This window comes from Lissotriton vulgaris, chromosome 4_1 (assembly GCF_964263255.1).
Source record: "Lissotriton vulgaris chromosome 4_1, aLisVul1.2, whole genome shotgun sequence".
In the NCBI taxonomy this organism is placed as follows: domain Eukaryota; kingdom Metazoa; phylum Chordata; class Amphibia; order Caudata; family Salamandridae; genus Lissotriton; species Lissotriton vulgaris.
Window position 1 is genome coordinate 648,994,689 of NC_141691.1, and position 22,283 is coordinate 649,016,971.

Sequence of the window (22,283 nt, forward strand, 5' to 3'; positions counted from 1 at the left end):
AACACTTATGTTTGAAGATATATTGATGAAGTAATGATAACTACATTGTGAGTGAGGAGCAAAGGCATTACTCCTAAAAGCACTTTAAAACCATTCAGCTCTTTGTAAATGGAATTTACACTGCTGGGAATAAGAAATGAGAATGATCTCCAGATAGAATAAACTAAAAATGTAACCACATCAAGTTGTTTCAGTAGATTGCTGTGGATTAGCAAAACTAATCTGAAAATGACATGTGGCTGTGATAAACGTAACACTCTTGGCAAGATATTTCACAGCTCAGAGTCCACTGTATTACGCTATCAGCTACCTCCAATGTACCCTGGTTTCTCACAATAAATTGGGCCCAGTAGCCGAATTTCATGCAGATATGAATTTCTGAATCACAGAAATATTCTGCAATGGTAAAGTATAAGTGCCTCATTATGAGTTTGGCATGCGGGAGCAGGACTACACGCTTCCGCACCATCAAACCCATGTTTGAATTGCCTGCCAGATCAGGAGTTTTCTCCTGATCTGGTGGATGATTCTTTGGATTCCCCGGGCAGTGCCTATGAAATAGGCAATGCAGTGGGAACATCAAAGGCATTACCTGTACAGCATGGACTGCCGCAGTCCATGCTGTGTAGCAGGTACTGGGGCGCATGCACACAGGGGGGCACATGTTGTGCCTCCCTGTGTGCATTCACCTGGTGTGAGGCAAAAGGGAGCCCTGTATGCCACCCTCTGTTTACTCACAGCCACACATGGCGCTCACATGAAAAGTGTGGTGGTGAGGAAACTCGTAATACACTTGGCAGTCTGCAGCCACCCCACCAAGCATATTGCAGCCTAAAGGCTGCCTCACCCTTGCACGAGATCTCTGATCCCTGACTGTTGCAGTGGTCCCAGGCCAATCCGACTGCCATGGTTATAATAGGGCAATTGGAAGACCGCCGCCTCTGTGGCCGCAAGTCTTGTCGTCCGTGGACCGCCAGACTCTTATTACACCCCTAAGATTTGACTGAAAACATGATTAGAAGCCAGTTGAGAGCACTCTGCATGGGAAAAGTGATATTCTATAATTACTTCTAGTTTTCTTGAGGGCACACTCACTAGCATACTGTTAAGCATACTGTTAACCATTTTGAAATCCTACAATGAAGAAGTGTCAGGTAAAGACTGAATGATACATGCGGATTCAACCGCACGTAGGTGGTAATGCAAACCACAAAGAGGTTGTCACCCTAAGGAAAAAAGAAAATAACTACAAGCATCATGCTTGATAGAATGTTGAGTGTATTACTATCCTTGTAATGCTGATTGTGAAGCAAGAACATTTGTTTTCATACTGTTGTAGATATTTTGCCCACTTGTTAGTGTATATGGTTGGAAGAGTCGAAGTTGAAGGCTCTTTGCCTAACTTATGAGCTGAGTTGAAAGTGCTGTTATTCAAACACACAGGTTCTGAAAGCTAACTCTTATAGAGTGTTGACTTTAAAAAGCATGCAGAGCGAGTTTTTGCATGTTTTAGATTATCAGAGCACTGCACTCAAATCTGTGCGTCTTCGGCTTAGGACGATAGCTGGTGTACCTGAGTGTAATTACATTTGCTTCTAAGCACGTGTTGGGTTAAGTGTAAGTGGTATAGAAATGTTTCAAGTAGCCATGCTTTTTTCAGATTACCTAGGTGAATGAGTTCCTTCACAGGGAAACTTTGTTTCATGTGGGTAGGAATGTTGCATGTGCATATGCCTCTTTCTATCAATCTTTCTCATGTAGATGGCCTGCCTTGTGGACTATCTAGTTAAGTCATTATGATGGAGTTAGATATCCCATGGAACACATGAAATAGATTTCCTGGAGTTCTCTCTAGGTTGTTTGTGAATCTCAGAAAAGTCCGAAATATATCCCTACAGATTAAAAAAAATATGTATCTCGGTGGATTTCTGATTATTTTTTTCTCAAGGTCTTAGCTAACAGGATCCTATGTCTTCTCAGACTTTTTTTCCTGATCTAGAGAAAAGTAATTTCATGGTTTACTCCGTTGTGACAATAGTTATGATCATAATCTATTTTGGTGATCATGATCTTGTTTGGTAGAACTTACTTACTTGTGCCTGCTATGCCTCCTTGGGTATAGGCAATTGAACAGGACTTTCCCGCCATCTCTTTCCTTGGCTATTCTTTCAATCTGACTAGAGGGTTAACCCATCTCCTCCCAGTCAGCCTTGAGACAATGGCACCAGGTGTTTCTTGGACACCCTATTTTCCTTTTCCATTGAGGGCTCCAGGTCAGTGCTTGTCCTGCTTTTTTTAGTGGTGTTAGTAAATTCCTGTACTTAGTGAATGATGGCCCTTCATCCTCCTGTCTCGAAGGGGACTTTTTATGTTGAATTTAACCCCTAGCATATGACATGCAGCAGGTGTAGTTTTGTCTATCTTCATTCAGCGACAAAAGTAATGAAGGATTCCACATCCCCCTGGTTGAATGTCCATGTTGTTTCTGTTTGCCAGCTCCCATCCCGGAGGGACCCTGTTCCACATACAGCATTGATATAGTAGGGTAGGTTTCTCATAGACTATCTAGCTGTGACAGAGGTTCGCAGAACAAGAAGACCAGATTTTTTTTTCTTAAATTAATTACATTTCCAAGGAATCCTACAGAATGTTCAAATGTCATCTTGTAGCTACTGAAAAGCTGATACATTTAGAGCCCTTTCAAAATTCATTACCTCTGTCATTTGTACTTTCTACTTTCAATGAAACTGCAAAGCTAAGGGAAAATGTGTTGTAAAATCTTAAAACATACTTTCCACCTAGCCTATCAACCCTACCTATTTATCATCCCTACAGTGGGAGGCCCTCTTTTTTTCCCATAACTTATTTCCAAGATGTATACATTTCTGGAAACCGCACTCTGAGAATGTTTGCGTTTGATATACAAGACCTCATCCTCTGACATCATTTTGAAGATGCTCACATTACAGTCCTAAAAAAAGAATTTTGTGCATATTTAAAGCCATTGTTTTTTAGTGAGAGGCTCAAGATCTTTAAAGTAAGGGAAGATCCACTCAGGTGGTTTGGCATCCCTACAGTGATTGTTTCTCTTTCGGTATGCATTACTACTCCAGGAATTACATGTTATGTATTGCTTCTTTTTCATTGTGTGGTGCAAATGTGATCATTCTGCAACGTAGAATATTATCAACAATGTATTCGGGAACTGCAGTTTGCTTGAGCTGTGACATGTCCTGGCAAGAGCCAGCATCTAGACCTGTATGTCTGGAGGCAAAAGCCTGATCTACATATTGAACAAGTAGATAATATTTAAAAATATTTGTCAATTTTTGAGTCAAATAGATATTAACTCCAGGGTGCTTTCTGCGGACACTATAGATCACGGCAAAAGGAAAAGACGTATGACCTACAAACCTACCCTTGCCATCCCTAGAGATTCCACATTGAATTTGGAACTTGCATTAGAAATTATATCTTGTCTTCTCGTCCAATTTAATTATCTTTAAGTGACCAGACAGAATGTAAAGTACGTCACCCTCTAGTAGCCATTGGTGCAAACTGTGGCATGGATGCTTGCAGCCTGGAAAGAAATTATCATTTATATATTCTTTGATTTTGCATACTGTACAATTGTTTGCACAAAGCCTATCCCATAATCTTAAATTGTTTCTGCATTTCTCTGTTAAAGGAAACTCGAGTGAGTCGGACGAAGAGAGGAACGCCAGCAGTACAGAGAATAAAGCTAATTCCGGTGCACAGAGAGTGTCAAGTCACATGCCACACCACACCAAAATAGACATCATCAGGAAAGATCAAGCCAAAAATACTCACCGCTTTAAGCTGACATATGATCCACAGAGCACAGATACTCAGAACTTCTCTTCAGAGTCCAAACAAGAGACTGACTATGTAAGTATACACGATTGTACTTCACCTGTACTTCACCTGTCTTTAGTGTTTGGCAGGGGTGTAACACAGAATGATGCCCCCACCCCCCTGCGAAATGTGAAGTGGACTCCTGAGTCTCCAACCTCTCACTGATTTTCATTGGCCTTAGGCTGAATGAGCCACTCTAAAAGTTTGGGGGTGGGGGGATCGAAGGCTTTGGGCCCCCACCCCCCTGCACCACAAGGGCTGCAGGGACATGTGTTACGCCCCTGGTGTTCAGTTCAATTAACCTTGTGCTGATGAATTTGTTAATCAGTTTGAAATTTACTGTGTAAATGAGTTGCATAGGCACCAAATGAGTTATGGGGGAGGGGGTGGTTATTTTACATTTAGAGCAAAGGTATATGACTGGGTTCCAAGAGGCGCATTATGTAAGGCACTTCTAGACTGTGGGACGCAGTATGAGCTTTTCTGGCTGGCTATCAAATTCTTCGGGCTACACATGTGTAAACTATGCGTGGAGCGGCGCACTGTGAGGCTGGGCCCACTCTCGGATGTGAGTTGCCACTGTTCTGCATTCCTTGGACAGCATCCTCACGCCAGCTCCGCAGAGAGGGAATTTGAATAGGCAATATTGTGGTCCATGGACTGCGCCTTGCAGGCAAACCTGGTTATTCTCAAGGCAGCACAGAAAAGGAGCACCAATTGGAGTTCAGTATTCCTCCGCCGCGCGCTGCAGCCTCACAGGTGACACAGATGCGGCATTTATTTCAAGGTACTTTTTTTCGGGAGAGGAATTTTAAAACTTACAAAAGCCCGAGTGTTCTACCGGCAGAGTTGTAACAAGCCAGGGTGGCTACCATACTAAAGCAACTTGTGGGAGGCGCTTTAACAGAGAATCTGATCAGCTGCAGAAATGTTAAAATATGATTTACGTTGTACACTGAAAGGTATGGTATTTTATAAAAAAAAATAGGCACACACTAGGCCTCTCCAGTTTTAGTCTATCTATCTATCTATCTATCTATCTATCTATCTATCTATCTATCTATCTATCTATCTATCTATCTATCTATCTATCTATCTATCTATCTATCTATCTATCTATCTATCTATCTATCTATCTATCTATCTATATCTCTATCTATCTATATCTCTATCTCTATCTCTATCTCTATCTCTCTATCTCTCTATCTCTCTATCTCTCTATCTCTCTATCTCTCTATCTCTCTATCTCTCTATCTCTCTATCTCTCTATCTCTCTATCTCTCTATCTCTCTATCTCTCTATCTCTCTATCTCTCTATCTCTCTATCTCTCTATCTCTCTATCTCTCTATCTCTCTATCTCTCTATCTCTCTATCTCTCTATCTCTCTATCTCACTTTCTGTCTGTCTGTCATCTTTTTATCTAACTTTCTGTCTGTCTGTCATCTTTTTATCTAACTTTCTGTCTGTCTGTCATCTTTTTATCTAACTTTCTGTCTGTCTGTCATCTTTTTATCTAACTTTCTGTCTGTCTGTCATCTTTTTATCTAACTTTCTGTCTGTCTGTCATCTTTCCACCTAATTTTCTGTCTGTCTGACTATCTGCCTCTTCATCTTTCCACCTAATTTTCTGTCTGTCTGTCATCTTTCCACCTAATTTTCTGTCTGTCTGTCATCTTTCCACCTAATTTTCTGTCTGTCTGTCATCTTTCCACCTAATTTTCTGTCTGTCTGTCATCTTTCCACCTAATTTTCTGTCTGTCTGACTATCTGTCTGTCATCTTTCCACCTAATTTTCTGTCTGTCTGACTATCTGCCTCTTCATCTTTCCACCTAATTTTCTGTCTGTCTGACTATCTGCCTCTTCATCTTTCCACCTCATTTTCTGTCTGTCTGACTATCTGCCTGTCATCTTTCCACCTCATTTTCTTTCTGTCTATCTGCCTGTCATCTTTCCACCTCATTTTCTGTCTGTCTATCTGTCTGTCATCTTTCTGCCTAACTTTCTGTCTGTCTATCTGCCTGTCATCTTTCCACCTCATTTTCTGTCTGTCTGACTATCATCTTTTTACCTAACTTTCTGTCTGTCTATCTGTCTGTCATCTTTCCACCTCATTTTCTGTCTGTCTGTCTATTTGTCTATCTATCCATCTACTTACCTGTGTTTCCCAACTGAGGTTCCAAAGTATGCCTTAGACAACCACAGCCTGGTGCAGTACAGTGAGCTCATGTTACCTCCGACATGCTGAGCATTTCATTGTAGAAGCAAAACGAAGTATTCCATCGAAGGGAAAATAGTACCCGGCCGCTCCTACTCCATTTCCAATTTTCACTAAAACCTCCTCCTCAGAAACATCACATATATATTCCTCCTAACCCCCTTTCATAAGGCTGTTGATATTTTCTCCAAAACAACCTTGTCTTAAAGCTTCTGTAATACAACCTCAGTAACTTTCCACCTCCACATCACTTCAAGAGTACACTTTTAGCCCCCCACTAGCCAATTATCCATTGTTTGACTCCCTAATTGTCTATAGTCAGGTCCACTGGAATTATGTGTCAAGGGGGATCCAAATTATGTGGCAGGGTTGAGTAAATTATGTGGCAGTATGACTTCATTGTTTTTTAAAATAATGTTTACACTGTTCACACTGTCTGGGCAATGGTTGCACCTCATGTGTACCCGCGTAGCACCCACAACTATCAATAAGCAACTGTAAGGTGACCAGTCAACCTTTGCAAAGGGCCTTCTACTAAGCTGTAACATGTGTTACTGCGTTTTAGTAACTTCTGAACCGTTTGACCTAGAAACTACTTTTTTGGGTAAAATCTCCAGACTATACACCAGATGATGGATTATTTGCTAGATGTGGAAAATTCACAATTATGTAAACTGTTTGGTGCTGCGCAATCGCATAATTCCTTGGCCCTGTGTATAGTGACTTTACTTTTTGCACACCTTTGTCTCATTTTGCAAAGCACTTTTTTTTGCACGTGTTCTATTAACGCACACCCTTAAACATAAACCTGCAAGATCCAATTTTTGCTAAAAATATCAAATTATTTTTGTTTGGGTCATAAGCATCTGTGAACCATGACTTTTTTCAGCGTAAGTAAACGAAAGCTTAATGATCTAATCACGTTTAACAAGACGATGCCTGATGGATGTGACAGGACTCTGTTTAGCTGACAGGGCGAGCCTGTGCCAGAGCGATGCAAGAACCTAGGGAGTCCTTGACAGCCGGTCCCGTGCTGTGACCGCAAGACCACACCTTCAGTCACACACATAGAAAGCGCAGGGATCAGCTCGGCCGCACTAAGAATACAACGCTGTGGATCCCGGCAGGCCTTGTGTACTCAACCATTCCAGAAACATTCCAGGCAGCTCTGGTTCTATTCTGGACCCAGTGGTTTTAGGTACTCCTGACAACCGTGACCGCTGCCTTCAGAATAGACCTACAGTGTCGTTTCTGAACTTGCTGTTGGGAAATGACATTTGCAGTCATGTGGTATTCACACCTCATTAAGAGTTAAACCACCAACTCCAGGCTCTGAGTGACCACTGTAAAAGGCTGTTATGGCATCTGCAGGCTTCTGCCCAAGCAAGGCAAACCATCTCGGAAACCTTTCCGCTCCAAACACGAATAAGGAACAGTTTAAGCAGAAATGATGTGACTTTGGTGGTAACAGTCCATAATAAAATCAACATTTTTGATTGCCCTATGCTTCCCAGTTGTATGTTAGAATAAAACTATAATCTGACATACATATTGTAGCTATGGAACTATTTTTGTAAACGATATTCAGGACCCAATAGTCTTGTCAGACGATATTTAGGCATTGGTGTTCAGGTACCAAAGAGTGAGTGTCATGTGCTCATTCTTAGTGAATATTGACAATAGAAAATAGTTTTATTAAAAAGGTTTTTATAATTACAGCTGCACTACCATAGTGATTGTCACACAAATCATGAATACAAATACAATTTATTTATGTTTGTGTTTTGTAATGTGCAAACTAGTATCCTCTAGGGGGTTCTTACTGCTCCAATCTTCAAGACATAAACGGAAGCATATGAGGTCAAAAATAGAAAACCACCCTACCCTAAATTAGGGTTGATAGCCATATCCACATTAAACTTCCCTTAGTCTTCACTGAAATAGGATGGAATTGATAGCCAAGTCTTATAATGAACTTCCCATATTCTCTAGTGAAAGAGGCAAAGAACATGACGCTGCAGAAATCAGATTTAATCTACATGGAAAGGACAAATTGGTGGGTAACTGATTAAAAAATGGATGTCGAAACATATCGGAAAAAATAAAAAACAAAATTAATGTAATTGCGAACTGGAATGGAATAGGCATGACAAATCCTGTTCATCATATGAATGAACTACCTGAAGAACGCTACTGTGCAGCCTTGTATGTTCTTTGAAGTTACAATATTGTTCACACACTTACATCGATTCCAACTCACAATAACATTTTTGTATTTTGTTGTTGCCATCACCAATGGTTTTGACAGTGACTCGATGGTCTGACAGAACGGTTTATCGTCTATTTCTGTCATCAGAGACTGTACATTAACATTCCATTTCCCAATATACCTGTCATATACAGAAACCTTTCAACAGAGTTTTCACTTTCATGTGTAGCCCTAGCAGAGAGTAGATGGTTTGGAATGGCCTGGTTTCAAAATTAGCATTGTTTCCTCCCAGATTTTCCTTCAGAACAAAGGTCTGATGGTTTAGGGGGCTAATGCATCTACTGTATGGGGCCTGTGTTTGATCTCATGGTTACAGGCTCTAATACCAGCATGTCCACTCAGCCTTCCGAAGTCGATAAAATGAGTACCTTTGAGTTGGAAAACAATAAACATTGGTTATTTAGCGCCGAGGTACCCATGGGTGAACGTGCATGTTACAAACATGCTCTGTTATATTATAAATAAAAAACAAAAGCCAACACTATGACTAGCTTCATAGTGCGAGGAGGTTACCCTATGATGAAGCATGCCACCTTTGGGAGGGTGTGGGACATTGTCCTGTCAGCCACCAGCTACTACCAAACAGAGCTGACGGCTGCTTCTAGTTCGTTATCAGACTCATCATATGCTGGCCCTTATCAAGGAGGCCTATGAAGCCATATTGTACACGTGGAATTTCTCGCCGAGGATCGTACATCACTCTATGCCCTGAAGAAGTTCATTGTATATGAGCGAAACGCGTTGGCTGGCAACTTTTACATGTGGATACTTTTGAAAATAAAGGATCTACCAAGACAATAAATACAAGACTATATGATTTATTGACAAACAACTTTCGCTTTTGAATGGTACACCACTCAAAATTTTGGGTTCATTCATTTTCTGGCTAGCAGCTGGCACCCAATGACGGCAGAGGCTGGAGTAGCTTATGCACACTCAGCCGGAATAGTGTTGAAATTATCCAGAAGGGAACACAGCAGGGGAGTGCGGTCACAGCGTCCGCCGTTGCCCGTAACCGTACTCACTTACTCAGGGTGTCTGTCCTCTGAGAGAGACCCCAGATAATCACAAAGGTTGCAGTGGAAGACTTCCCCAACCCTCATGAATTTCCCCAAATAAATTATCAGGCCCAGTGTTATCTGTCAGGCTTGAGTGCGTTGCCTGGCTCTGCTCCAGGATACCCTACTGTTTCTTTAGGATGGGTTGAGGCAGCCCTCTCCTAGACAGAGACATTGACACATACATCAATATATATATATATATAATATATATATATATATATATATATTTACACACACACATTGTCTATGAAGATGATTAAATCTCCACTTTTGAATTTACAGACACTTTAGTAGGACCCTTTCTTGCTGTAGTAGGGTAACAACAGGGTGAGGTTACCGTAGAAAAAAGTACTGGTGTTGCATCCGTGACCTACATTGTGGTGGTGCCATATTACTGAAAGATGGGCAGATTGTCAGGAAACTGCCTTCTTCAGTCTTTGGGGACTGGTCCTCATGGCAAAATTTTATTTTGCAAATAGTATTGAAAACCTTTGCATTGTTCTTGAATATGAAAGAGGTCTCATAATACCTTCTGTAATGACAAGTAGCTGCTACAAAACATAGTCAGACTGCTCAGTTTACTGAACCATTGCGGTTGCTGTCGGTTTAGCTGAAAAAGTTACACTACCACATTCTATTATGTTTTCCTATTATATTAGTCTGCCGCTTGCCACAAATACTACATTTTTCACCAAACTGTAAAATGGATCTAATGTGGAGTGGTGTGGCTCACTGGTTAGAGGCGGCAGACCCTGAAGCAGAGGACGGCCTGGGACCAGGGTTCAATCTCTGACGTGGCAGGGTTGTGAACCAGGGTCAGCGGACTCGATAATTCTCGCCTCGGTGCCTACTCTAACCAGGGAACACACTCTGCAACTCTGGGCATTAGCTTGCCTCATCTCCACAACGGCCCCCCACAAACACAGGGGATGCCTGGTTTCACCTTGGAGATACCCAGGAGGGAACATCTCACAGGGAAAGCCAGGACGGGTGCCCAGCGGTCTATAGCGCTAGGACGCCTCCGGGTAGCAGTGCACTTTACAAGACACACACATTTACATTCTGTTTGACTTATTTTAATTGCTGTAAATTATCGTGAATCCCTCTCTGTCAGTTTATCGGCAATGACCAGAGGAATTGTGGCTACGCCTGGGGCTGGACCTTAGAACAGGGGAACCAGGTTCAAGTCGCAGCATTGGCTCAACATTCTGTGATTTTAGGCCAATCACTTAATTGTCCTTGTGACTAAACAGAAAAATAAATAAACAATGTGACCGTATGTATTTATTCGGCAGCTCATGTAGAACCTTCTTATGCGACAAGTACCATCTATATAAAAACTGTAAATAAAAGCCTTCGCACTTAGAGGATGATGTTTATGTGTGCCCACTATAAACTTAAACAAAGCTGCAGTGTATGCCACAGCTTCATTAAGGTGCAGACTAGTAAATGATTGCCCAGGTATGGAGGTGGGCAGATCAAGGCGTGATTTGGCTTTGATAGTTTGTATATACCTGCAGACTCACGAGTTTGTGGATAATCGTAAACTCCTCTCAGACCCTTTCCCAGCCTTGAAATGTTCTTAGAGTTGCTCGAGCAAAGGGCTCCTTACATATTTTCAGTAGAGGTAGAGGAGCAGAGCACCCTCATTCTCGAGGGAATGCAGGGGATTAGATTTCTCCATGGAGTGAATACAACATGAAACAAGCATTTACAATGCAACGGTCTCGCTTTTGCAAAAGTTAGAGCTATTGGCATTGTAAATGACAAGAAATGATTTCATGTGTTGGTTTTGAAAACAGATAAATAAATTGCATTTTCATTTACAATGCCAATAGCTTAATCTCTTGCAAATGCGAGACCTATTGCATTTGCACCCACACACACACACACACACACACACACACACAGAGCCACACAAACACAGAGCCAAACACACACAAAGAACCACACACACACACACAGAGCCACACACAGAGCCACATACACACACACAGAGCCACACACACACAGAGCCACACACACCCACAGAGCCACACACAGAGCCACACACACACACACACACACACAGAGCCCCCCCCACACACACAGAGCCACACACACACACAGAGCCACACACACAGAGCCACACACACAGCCACACACACACACATACAGAGCCACACACACACACACACAGAGCCCCACACACACACACAGAGCCCCAGAGTCGCTGTAAATTCCTGGCTCAAACTTCCACAAAACCTCAAAATCCTTGATAGGATTTAGAAAAGCACAACTTTTGATTGAAATTTGTAGCACTATACAGCTCAATGATGATGCCGGTGATCAAATAGAACCCTCATCTGACTATCTTCAAGAGGGGACGAGGAGCAAAACCAAGGCCCAAGTGAGTGATTATTTTTAAAATGATAGTGTTGAGCTAAAACGATAGTATAGAATGGACTGCTAGGGCCGAGCCCCATGCAGACACTCTGCAACTGGACCTCAGCCAGCTTTGCTCGGGGGCGGCGCTGTCTGCCCTCCCCATGTCCGGCGTGCAGGTGTTGCTGCTGACAGTCGTGCTGCTGGGGGCCGCTGCCGAGCGTCGGCTCATCTGATGGCAGGCTCTGCTGCAGTGCATCACACGCTGAAATGGCAGCCAGAGATGCGGATCGTGAGCAGCAACTGGTAATGGTAGCAGGGTTAGTGATGGCCACCATGCAGGACAGCAAGGAGGCTGTACTCACAGTTCTGGAGGCTCTGAGTTGCGGTGTATATTGCTGCAGTCAGCTCATCGTAGGTCTCAGCTGATAGCCGCGCTTGGATAAGGGGCGGGAGACAACAGTCATTCTCTATGGTCTGCCTGCATCACATACGTTCTTCTAGGTGGGCGGTGAAGGTGACGAGGCTAGAGCCAACAGTAGTCAGGCAGTGCTTTAGGGGAGCCTCCGTCATCTCTGGTGGCAGCGGCAAACATCTGGAGAGTCCCTGTTGCCCTGGGGGTCCGTGTCCACCCGGCGCCCCGATGGTCCGCCCGCGTCCCAGAGCGGGGAGCGCCACTGGCGTTGTTCACTTCAATGAGAAAGAGTGTGCAAAACTGCGCAGAAACAGGCCCAAAGGAAACACACCGGGCGTGTTTGATGCGAAGGGAAAACTGGACTGCAGAAATGGCGAGAAGACGGGCGGGGGAGAGGAAAGAGGATGGCCGAGAGAGGGAAAGCGCTGCCTTTAATCTTTTAGCCCCGTCCCTTTCGAACTGGACGCCCCAACTTCCTGCTGGCATAAAAGGTTCTTAAACTTCTTTATGGGGCCATCTGGACCCATAAGATAAGAAACCTTTTACTTCAGCAGTAAGTCAAGGAACCCAATCTGAAAAGGACGGGGCTAAAAGAGAAGGTAGAACGTCACTAGGACCTCTTCTCCAATGGCTGGCCACTGTTTAGGAGGCCAGCCAATGGAGAAGAGGGGCGGGCCTTAACCTCACTAGTGATATTCTCTCCATCTCATTAAATCTCGCCAGCGAGACCGCGCAAGCGCAGCCATCGCAGGCTGAGACCTAAAAATGGCACATGAAATGGAAACTTGTGATAGGACCAGGTGTGCACTGAGCAGATGTAGTACATGCACATCTGCGAGTTGGTAAAATTCAGCAAACTAATGTTAGTATTTTTGTGGCTCTGGTCCAGGCCATATAATTGATATGCATAGTCACAACAGCAACGTGGCAGGTGCTCATTCAGCACATTTTGTTAGTGCCCTTTATAACTTCTGGTACGTAATAGGGGTGCGTGAAATGCGACACTAGGCCTGCAAAGTCATAGAAGTGTGAAGTTCTCCGACTTTGTCCAGTGTGTAGTTTCCTTTTATCATTCTCTTTAACCGGATATCCCGCCCAACATGGACAGGGACTGCCGCGTGGGGCACGTGAAGCTCTGCAGCATAGACGCCACTTTTCTTCCATTTTTTAGACTTCACCAGTTTAAGTTAAAGAAAACATTTTAGAAATATGAAGATTTGCACCCCCTTGTTACCTAGTTTTTGCATCCTCTCCTTCCCAAGCACATCACGTTGCACACGGTGGCTGCACTGTGCACTTGTTGCATTGACTTAAACTGAATAGTTAATGAAGTACTTTGGATATAATAAATAAAGAGTAAGTATATTTTTGCCTAGGTGCCAGAACATTTAGATTACACCTGTGATGGTGCAAATTGTCACAAACATTCCGAAATGATATAAACATCTGTGATGCAGGTGCAATAATTCCTCAACTGTTAGATTAACAACTTGACCAAATGACTATTGTAAAATGTTGATTTTGACTTGGTCATTCAAAGCACATGGCTTTTTTTGAACTTTTCATGCATTGCAAATGTTGTTGTTGAACTAGTGGGGCAATTCAAATCTGCCTCACCCAGGAACTGGGGGGCATATTATCAAGGGGGTTTATCTCCGCTTTTTTGGCTTTAAAAGCCAAGAAAGCGGAGATAAAATTATCTCCCTATTACCTAGCTGTCGCTAACACCAGTTAGCGACAGCTTGTAGGAGATAGCGACCATCTTGAGCCCCACTTTGCATGTCAGAGAAATATTTTTTTGCAAGTCGATATTTTGTCCCTCGATATTATTTCAGTGATCCGTCGCTAACATTGCTATCTCCTATTACCAACTTTTGGAGATATTCGCGCTAAGCGCAAATATCTCCAAAAGCTAACACCTGCCCTGAGCAGTTCTTAGCCATGTTATCCAATGGGAGGTGGATACCATGGCTAAGAGCATTAGCTCGGTAATGCCTGAATATTGCTGACTTTTCAGCGATATTCAAGCATTGCGGCTGATTTTTATCGCATTTGCCATAAACCTTGGTAATACCAAGGTTTATCTGTGATAAAAATCGCCGCAGGTCGGCGATACCTTTTTGTCTCTAACCAAGCAATAGCAATAATTATCGCTATTGCTTGGTATTATGCCCCTATGTTTTTTCGCACACATTTTTTGACACCGCTGGGCTGGAAATTCAATGTCGGGCTTTGGCACAGAGAAGTGATGTCATTCACTCATGGCTGGGCAGGAGTCTCCCGCCAGATTTTGTAGGCCGCAAGAAGTTTCAGGTTCTGGCCTGTAGTCGAATGCATGGGGTTGGAAGAATACAAAGCATGGGGCTTACCAACCATTGTGCACTTGTAAAGACATTTCATGGGAAAAGCAGTTCGTGGGATTCAACACTATCGCTTTCAGCGAAGGAGTAGCCTTAACGCCAGAAAGAACGCTTCCTGGTAGCTCAAATGACCAAATGAGCTAAGATTTATTATAACAATAACATAATGACTTGGAGGCTATCATGACTTATAGTCTGTTGTTGTAAAAAAAAAAGTATTTTAATTTCCATCGTCTTCAGTTCCTGCTTTTGCAAAAACATGCCACTTTGCTAATCACACTTGATGTGTACTGCTCAGGTAATAGCTTCAAGATTCATTTTACCCATTGTCTTCTCTTTCAATTGTTTTGACAGGGCCCTTGTAGAAGGGAAATGGAAAGCATATTAAACCAGATAAAGATTATGAATAATTTAAGCCCGAGGGGGTTTCATCTTCCAAACTGTGACAAGAAGGGATTCTACAAGAAAAAGCAGGTGAGCAGAATGTACTGACAGCACTTCAAATGACTTATTTTGAGTTCTTTTTTGGGCGGTAGATGTAAAAACAAACTCCCTAGTTTCAAATGTTACAATATCGATTAGATCAAAATAGCATCTTTTCACATTACTCAGGATTTGTGCCGTGCATCAGCTGCTGCAAATAAACCTAATGCTGCTTTGCGATTATGGGACAAAACTTGAGTTTGCAAGCTAGGCAAGTTGGCATGATAAACCTAAAAATCCCACTTCGGGACAAATTACCAAAGCTTTCCCCGATTTACTGTTATTATAATACTTCTAATTTACTACTGTATTTTAGAGGTAAGCAAGGAGTACTGCAAGCATAAGTCACACCTATCAATGTCTAAATATTTGTGAATTGGGCCCTTTGATAAAGGCCACTTCCATGTAAGTTCAGAGGTATTTCAGTCTCACAATCGTGACAAATTCAATTCAATAGGGTTCTTTTATGACATCAAAATGTCAGCAGCCTTATGACGTATTATTGATTACAATTATGGCAAGCATTAGTTCTGGCCATGGCAATCTGGTGTTATGGAAAAAAGAATAAGGAATGCATTGTTAATGTATTAGCTCTTCAGCCCTGGCACATAAGCACATCTTTTTTATAGGAGGATGTGTTCATTTGTTCAGGCAAACATCCTAACGGGGCAAGAGAGCCAATAGCTGATCTTGGCTGATGCATTGCCCGATCCAGCATTCCCAAAACAAAAATGGCAGTTCGACAGATCAGTGGAGGAAGAAGGCTGACCCAAAGCCCCTCTATTGATGTTCATATATATATGTGTTTTAGTAACTTTTTTGTATATATGATAGTGATGAAACATCTACAGATCACGGCAGCACCTGGCATTTATGGGGTGCATTGAAAGCTACTTGCTGGCAAAAGTCTGGTTATGTAACGTTATGAGTATTTGTATAGTGCATTATTCACCCGTGAGGATATCCAGGCGATTTGGAGATGGGTTAGGCAGCTATCTCCTTGGAGAGGTTACTCGAAGAGCCAGGGTTTCAGTTTCTTTGAGAAGTGAAAAGGAGGCACTGATGTGTTGAGGGAGGCTGTTCAAAGATTTGTATTGATATAGAGGAAGACGCGACCTCCGACTGTTGCTTTGCAGAAATGGCATGTGCATGCCAGTGAGATTCTGACTGAACAGAGGAGCATGGGAGATGGGAAGTGTATGCAGCTGTTATGGGATGCAGGGCCAACATTGTGTAGTGCTTTGTATGTGAGTAGTTTGAACTGGGTGATTTTGTGAATTGGGAGCCAGTGCTGTTCTCTGAGATGTGGGGTGATAAGAGTGCGATGAGGTAGGTTGAGGACGAGTATTGCTGTGGCATTTGGAATGGTCTGGAGCCTACACATCTTAGTGATTCCTGCATAGAGTGTATTGCGGTAGTCAAGTCTGCTGGTGATCCGGGTCTATGTGACCGTTTACCTGGTGTTCTCTGGTAGCCATTTGAAGATCTTTCGCTGCATTCTAAGAATGTGAAAGCAAATGGGGGTCACTGCGTTTACATGGGCTGTCATGTTGAGCTTGTCGATCAGAATGATTCCAAGATTTCTTGCTTGGGTAGTATGGGTGGGTTAAGGGCTGAGGTCTGTTGGCCACCAGGTGGAGTCACAAGGGGAGGCTTTACTTCCGAAGATCATTATTTCAGTTTTATCAACGCTTAGTTTGAGATAGTTGGATTTCCACCGTGTGGTTACTACAGTGATGCATGTGCAAAGTTTTTTTTTTTTTGTGGGGATCTTGTATGTCCGGGAGAGTATCAATTGAGTGTCACCCGCGTAGGAGCGTATGTTGCTCTTGTTTGATCTGATGAGGTCCACCAATTAAGTTGTATATATGTGGAATAATGGTGGACTGAGAGATGATTCTTGGGGGACTCTACATATGAGGTTCTTGGCTTCTGAAGTATAGAGTGGCAGGTTGACTCTTTTGATTTCTACCTGTGAGCAAGGAGCATATTCAGTTGAGGAGGAGTCCCGTATGCCTGCTTTGTATAGTCTTCTGATCAGGGTGGAGTGAGAGACCTTGTCAAAAGCTACAGAGAGATCAAGTACTATAAGGGCTGCTGTGTCTCCATGGTCAAGGATGCGCCTGATGTAGTAAGTTGCTGCAATGAGGGCAGTCGCTGTGTTCTGGTTGGGCAAAAACCTAATTGCTTGGTGTCTAAGATATGGCGTGCATTGAGGCAGTGAGAGAGTTTATGGCTCTTTCCATGACCATGCCGTGGAAGGGTAGAAGGGAGATTGGGTGGTAGTTTGCTAGTTCCACTGGGTCTGCTGAGGGGTTTTGTTGCATTGTGTTGACCATCATGTGTTTCCAGGCATCCAGGAACATCTCAGAGGTGATGAAGCTGTTCAGGATGCGCTCTGAGGTCTTTGCTGATAGAAGCTGCGCCCATATTGTAGATGAGGTGGGGGTAGGGGTTCGTTGGTGCCCTCATGATGTTGGCTGTTTCTGCCACAGTGAATGTTGACAGACATTCAGGATTTTTCTGTGGGTGTTTGTACGAAGGCTGAGGAAAGGGTGCAGAGGTTTCCTTGGGTGTTGACGTTGTTGTAGATTGCTTTTATTTTTTTGCTGAAGAATTCTAAGAGCTTTCCACATAGTTCTTTTGAGGGGGTGATGTAGGTGATGTCGTTGAAGCTGTTGTCTATGTGCTCTGCTAGGGCCTTCTTGATTTTGTTAATTTGTTGGTGGTATCCTCTCAGTGGTAATATGTATGTTTTTATATTTTATAGTTTTCTGATAGTTTATTCTCCATCTTCTTTCCATTTGTTTTCATTGTTGTTTTGTTGCACAGAGTTCATCAGCATACCAGCTGGCCTGCTTCCATATTCTTCTCTATGCAATATGTTTACAAGGTGCAAGGGAGATGGCACATTTTATGATCTACTTATCCAGACATTTGATGTCACTGTTGAGGTAGTCCGTAGACATTTGTTGATTACATAGCTTCATGCTGTCACTGGCTAGCTCATACCTGCAGCATAGTTACTGACTGTTCAAGAGATGGATTGTGCTGTAGAGAAGGAGCCATCCAGTTGTATCACTTGTGCCTCAGTGCTTTGGTGACCACTCCCAACTGCTCTTCCTTGCAAGGCCTGAGATGCTGGTCTGCCGCTCCATGCAAAACTTGACACATTAATAGGGCCTCCTGGTGATGCAGAGAAATATAGATACCTTTTTCTAGATGTCTGAAAGTGGTGGCCACACCATTGTGAGATGAGATTGTATGTCACAATATTATAGTCAAAAATATATTATACAAAAAATACTTAGTCATTAAAATTGTTCACAAATATATCACCTATCTGGGTTTAGATATTCTATTATTAACTGAAATAGGGAAATATTTTTATAAACAATAGTTAGGACTCTATATTTAATATAGACAATTCTCTACCTGGGTATTCTGGTAAAACACCAGTGGTGTGTATAGTCTTGTTGTTGCATTTTTCTACTGCAAGCCTGGAAACTATACCTGCTGATACCATACTGCAGTAGTTTGGCTAGTTTAAGTGATTAGGGTGATTTTTATCATGGTCATGGCAGTACAATTTCTCTCTGAGTCCTGGTTGGGGAGGCAGAATTTAGTCTGAATTCAGAAATGTATGAGCATTTGACATGATAACATCATTAACAGTAGCTACAATCTGTGATATTTTGGTTTTGCTACATCCAATACTTTCACTTCTCTCTGACTCCTCTATTGTACAAGGAGTATCAGGCAAGTGTACTTGTATAACTTGTAAGTCCTAGAAATGTTTACGGGATTTCTAATCATCAATACCATGAAATTAAATTATACTTCAGCATATTCAATGATTCCTAATATTTTTACACTGTTAAGCCCCTCAGCTTGAAAAATATGTATATTGTACCTTTTTGTGACTGGTGTATTTACTGCAAACATACATGGCATATTCAGTACTAGAAAGACATGTGAGGCCTGATTAGCAAAGTAACCTCTAGACATTTTTGTCTGCTTTTTTTGCATCCTTCAGTACACGTCCTTATTGCAAAAGGAGTAGAAAATGCATATAGGTCCCCTTCTTGTACAGTCAATATTTAACTGTACATTTTACGCCTGCTCAATATTAAAAGGACTTTCACTTGAATGTGGCATGGCCTACGCAAATGAGGTAACAATTTTGGCTATTCAGCTGAACCATATTACTAGGCCTGAGCGTAATGTAAAGATTGCCAGCATAGCTTGTGTCATTTTTTTAACTTTCATACTACTTGTGTTATGTGACATTCTCAAAATTATGTCATTATACCACTTTGCATAATTACACTCAATTCACTGTAAAAATGTACAGTGAAATGTGTTGTTTTTGATTGTGACCTCAAGCGAGCAACAAAATGCGAGGGGCTGTTGTTATGGTGCCTTTTAAAAATGGGTCCTTGCACCAGAAATTGACACATGGATGCATTTCCTGCTAAAATAGAGAGGAAAAGTACTAATTTTCATAACTGCAAATAATTTCCTTTAATTTTTCAAAACTGTTGCATAATTATGCAAAAGCAAACTATGTGACTTTCGCACACTCCTAAATATTACCAATGCAGTGACAAAGAGTCTTTCAAGGCACCCTAACTATGTACCATCTAGAAAGTGTGCATAGTTAGGGCATAACTATGGAGTCAATGGCTTCATGTGGATGGGAACTTGGACGTTCGCAGATATGCCCTGGCAGCTGCCAGCATAGAGGAGTGTGTTAGACCGGTCATCCTTAGTGTGGTCTTCCCCCAGTCTTTTTACCAGCTTACCTCCTCTTTTTACTGATTCTTTTCGTTGGCGTTAAAAGTAATCACTTTACCACTGCTCACCAGTGCTAAAGTGCATGGTCTTCTCCCCTAAACATGGTACATTGGTGTATACACAATTGACATATCTAGTTTACTTGTAAGTACCTTGTTAAATTGTATACCATGTATTCATGGCCTGTCACCTAAATGCTACTAGTGGGCCTGCAGCACTAGTTGTGCCTCCCAAGCAAGTAGCCTTTCAAACCTGTCTCAGACCTGCCATTGCATGGCTTCTGTGTGCAGTTTATTGCCACTTTGACTTGCCATTTAAAACTTCTTGACAAGCCCTACCCTCCACTTTCATTACACATGTCACCCCTAAGGTAGGCCCTAGGTAGCCCATAAGGCAGGGTGCTGTGTAAATAAAAGGTAGGAGATGTATTTTTACATTTTGCAAGTCATAATAGTCACAAACACCGACATTTGTTTTTCACTACTGAGAGGCCTACTCATCTCATAGGTTAACCGTGGGAATTCCTTCATACACTTTTAAGCAGTAATTCCTGATTGGAAAGGAGTAGTAGCATCATGTTTTATATCTTTGGAATGGTATTGATAAATACTCTTTACTGGTAAAGTTGGATTTAAAATAAACTTTGTTAGAAATACCACTTTTAGAAAAGTGGGCATTTCTCTGCTCCTACTGGTCTGTGTGACTGCAGCCTCTGTACAATATATGTGTGGGCTAAGTGACAGCTACACTTTGTGCATTCCCTCTAGACAGCTACAAACACAAGAAGGTTAGGTGTGTCTGCATACTCATCTGCATTCTGATGGCTCTCCCTGAGCAGGAAGGGAGGGGGAGCTGACACTTACACCTGAATAGGCAGAGTCCTGTTTCCCACACAATGGGCTGATCACCCCCTGCAGATAGTCTGGAGCAAAGTCTAGGAAGAAAGGACCCATGCGCACTGCAAAGACTCTTCTTTGAAGTCAGCACCACTTCAAAAGCACAACTGGGTATGAGTACTGGGTGTCTGGCCCTACTAAGGCATACACTTCTGGCCCTACAACTGAAATCTGCCAGAAGAACTGCAGTGCTACATCAGGGACTGACTCTCTTCTAAACTGCTGATCTGGAAGGCCTGGTTTTCTCTTGTGCTACATTGCTGCCTGCTGCTTGTTGACTCTGCTGAGGAGAGCTGGACTCTGCTTTTGCACCAAAGTAATCTCCAAGGACTTGTTGGCTTGCCTCCTGTTGCTTAAGACTCAGGGATATCAAAGTCTCTATCCCTGCTCCTGTGCCTCATTCACTAAAAGTGGGTCCAGATACTTGCATCATGGAAATCAATGCATCTTCAGTCTGTGTGTAGCAGAACCGGTGCACTTACCCGATTGCTGGAGTAGAATCGGCGCTTTGCTCTCGGATCCAACACATCGCCTTGAGAAAGTGACGGATTGGAACAGTATATTGCAATGCGCAAGTGTGGAGAGATCGACACAACTTTCAACTACGTGAGAAACATGGCGCATTGCACTGCGGAATCAACGCATCTTAGCTCAGCACTTCATCTAGGGAACCGATGCATTGCACAACTACGGGGATGACATTGACGTATCGCTCAACACATCGCTCGACTATGCCCCACATCTCGCTGCTGTGACCAGTATAAAGTACTTTGTTTACAGGGGCCTGCATAGGTCCCGTAGCGAGCATCCGCTCAAGCACAGTTGGTCTGAGCTATTGACTTTGCCTTGTTTCTGCGTGAACATAAAACCCCCATTGACACATATTGATTCTAAGTGCTAGTACTCTTTTTAATCTTTACAAATTCATAACTCGACTTCTACCTATTGGATTTTTTTAGTTTTGGTTTTGATTTATTTCTAAAATTGTCTGTTTTTCTAAACCGTTGTAGTGTTGTTTTGTGGTGTCTTCAATGTGTTACTGTGTGTTGCACAAATACTTTACATATTGCCTCTTTAGTTAAGCCTGACTGCTCTATTCCAATCTTCCAGAGGGTGAGCACAGGTTCTCTTTTAGTATGTGCCTAGCTTTTATCTCACTAGAGTGGTGGTTCCTACTTGGACAAGGTGTATACCTCTGCCAACTAGAGACCCCATTTCTAACAAAAGTGCCATTTCCAACAGGGCCTGCATGACGGGCTGGGCCACCACACCAAAGGCAGGAAGGCCCTCTAGCAGTAAAAGATGGAACAAGTATTTGAAGCTGCTGCCTCTCTTTCACTGCAGTGCTCTCTCCAGCTCAGGCATAAATTGAATGAGATACCCCTAAAATGAAAAGAGCACATTTTTTGTGGTTAGGTTCACTGTCCTAGTCTGTGCTTGTGCGCCCGCCTTAGTCGGGCACCTTGCATTTCATTCAGTAATACAACTCCAGATGCTTGTTGTCTCACAGTGCCACAGACACAAATTAGGTTCTGATGTCCTCCA

General features: G+C 42.6%; 1 protein-coding gene across 1 annotated transcript in view; it reads left to right on the forward strand.

Annotated features, from left to right (window-relative positions):
- The window catches only part of IGFBP3 (insulin like growth factor binding protein 3), a 52,971-nt gene that overhangs the window by 8,733 nt on the left and 21,955 nt on the right, over positions 1-22,283 (forward strand). The window contains exons 2-3 of the mRNA XM_086964910.1: positions 3,689-3,909; positions 14,917-15,036. Coding sequence (XP_086821036.1) covers positions 3,689-3,909; positions 14,917-15,036 — 341 coding nt within the window. The remainder of the gene's footprint in view (positions 1-3,688; positions 3,910-14,916; positions 15,037-22,283) is intronic.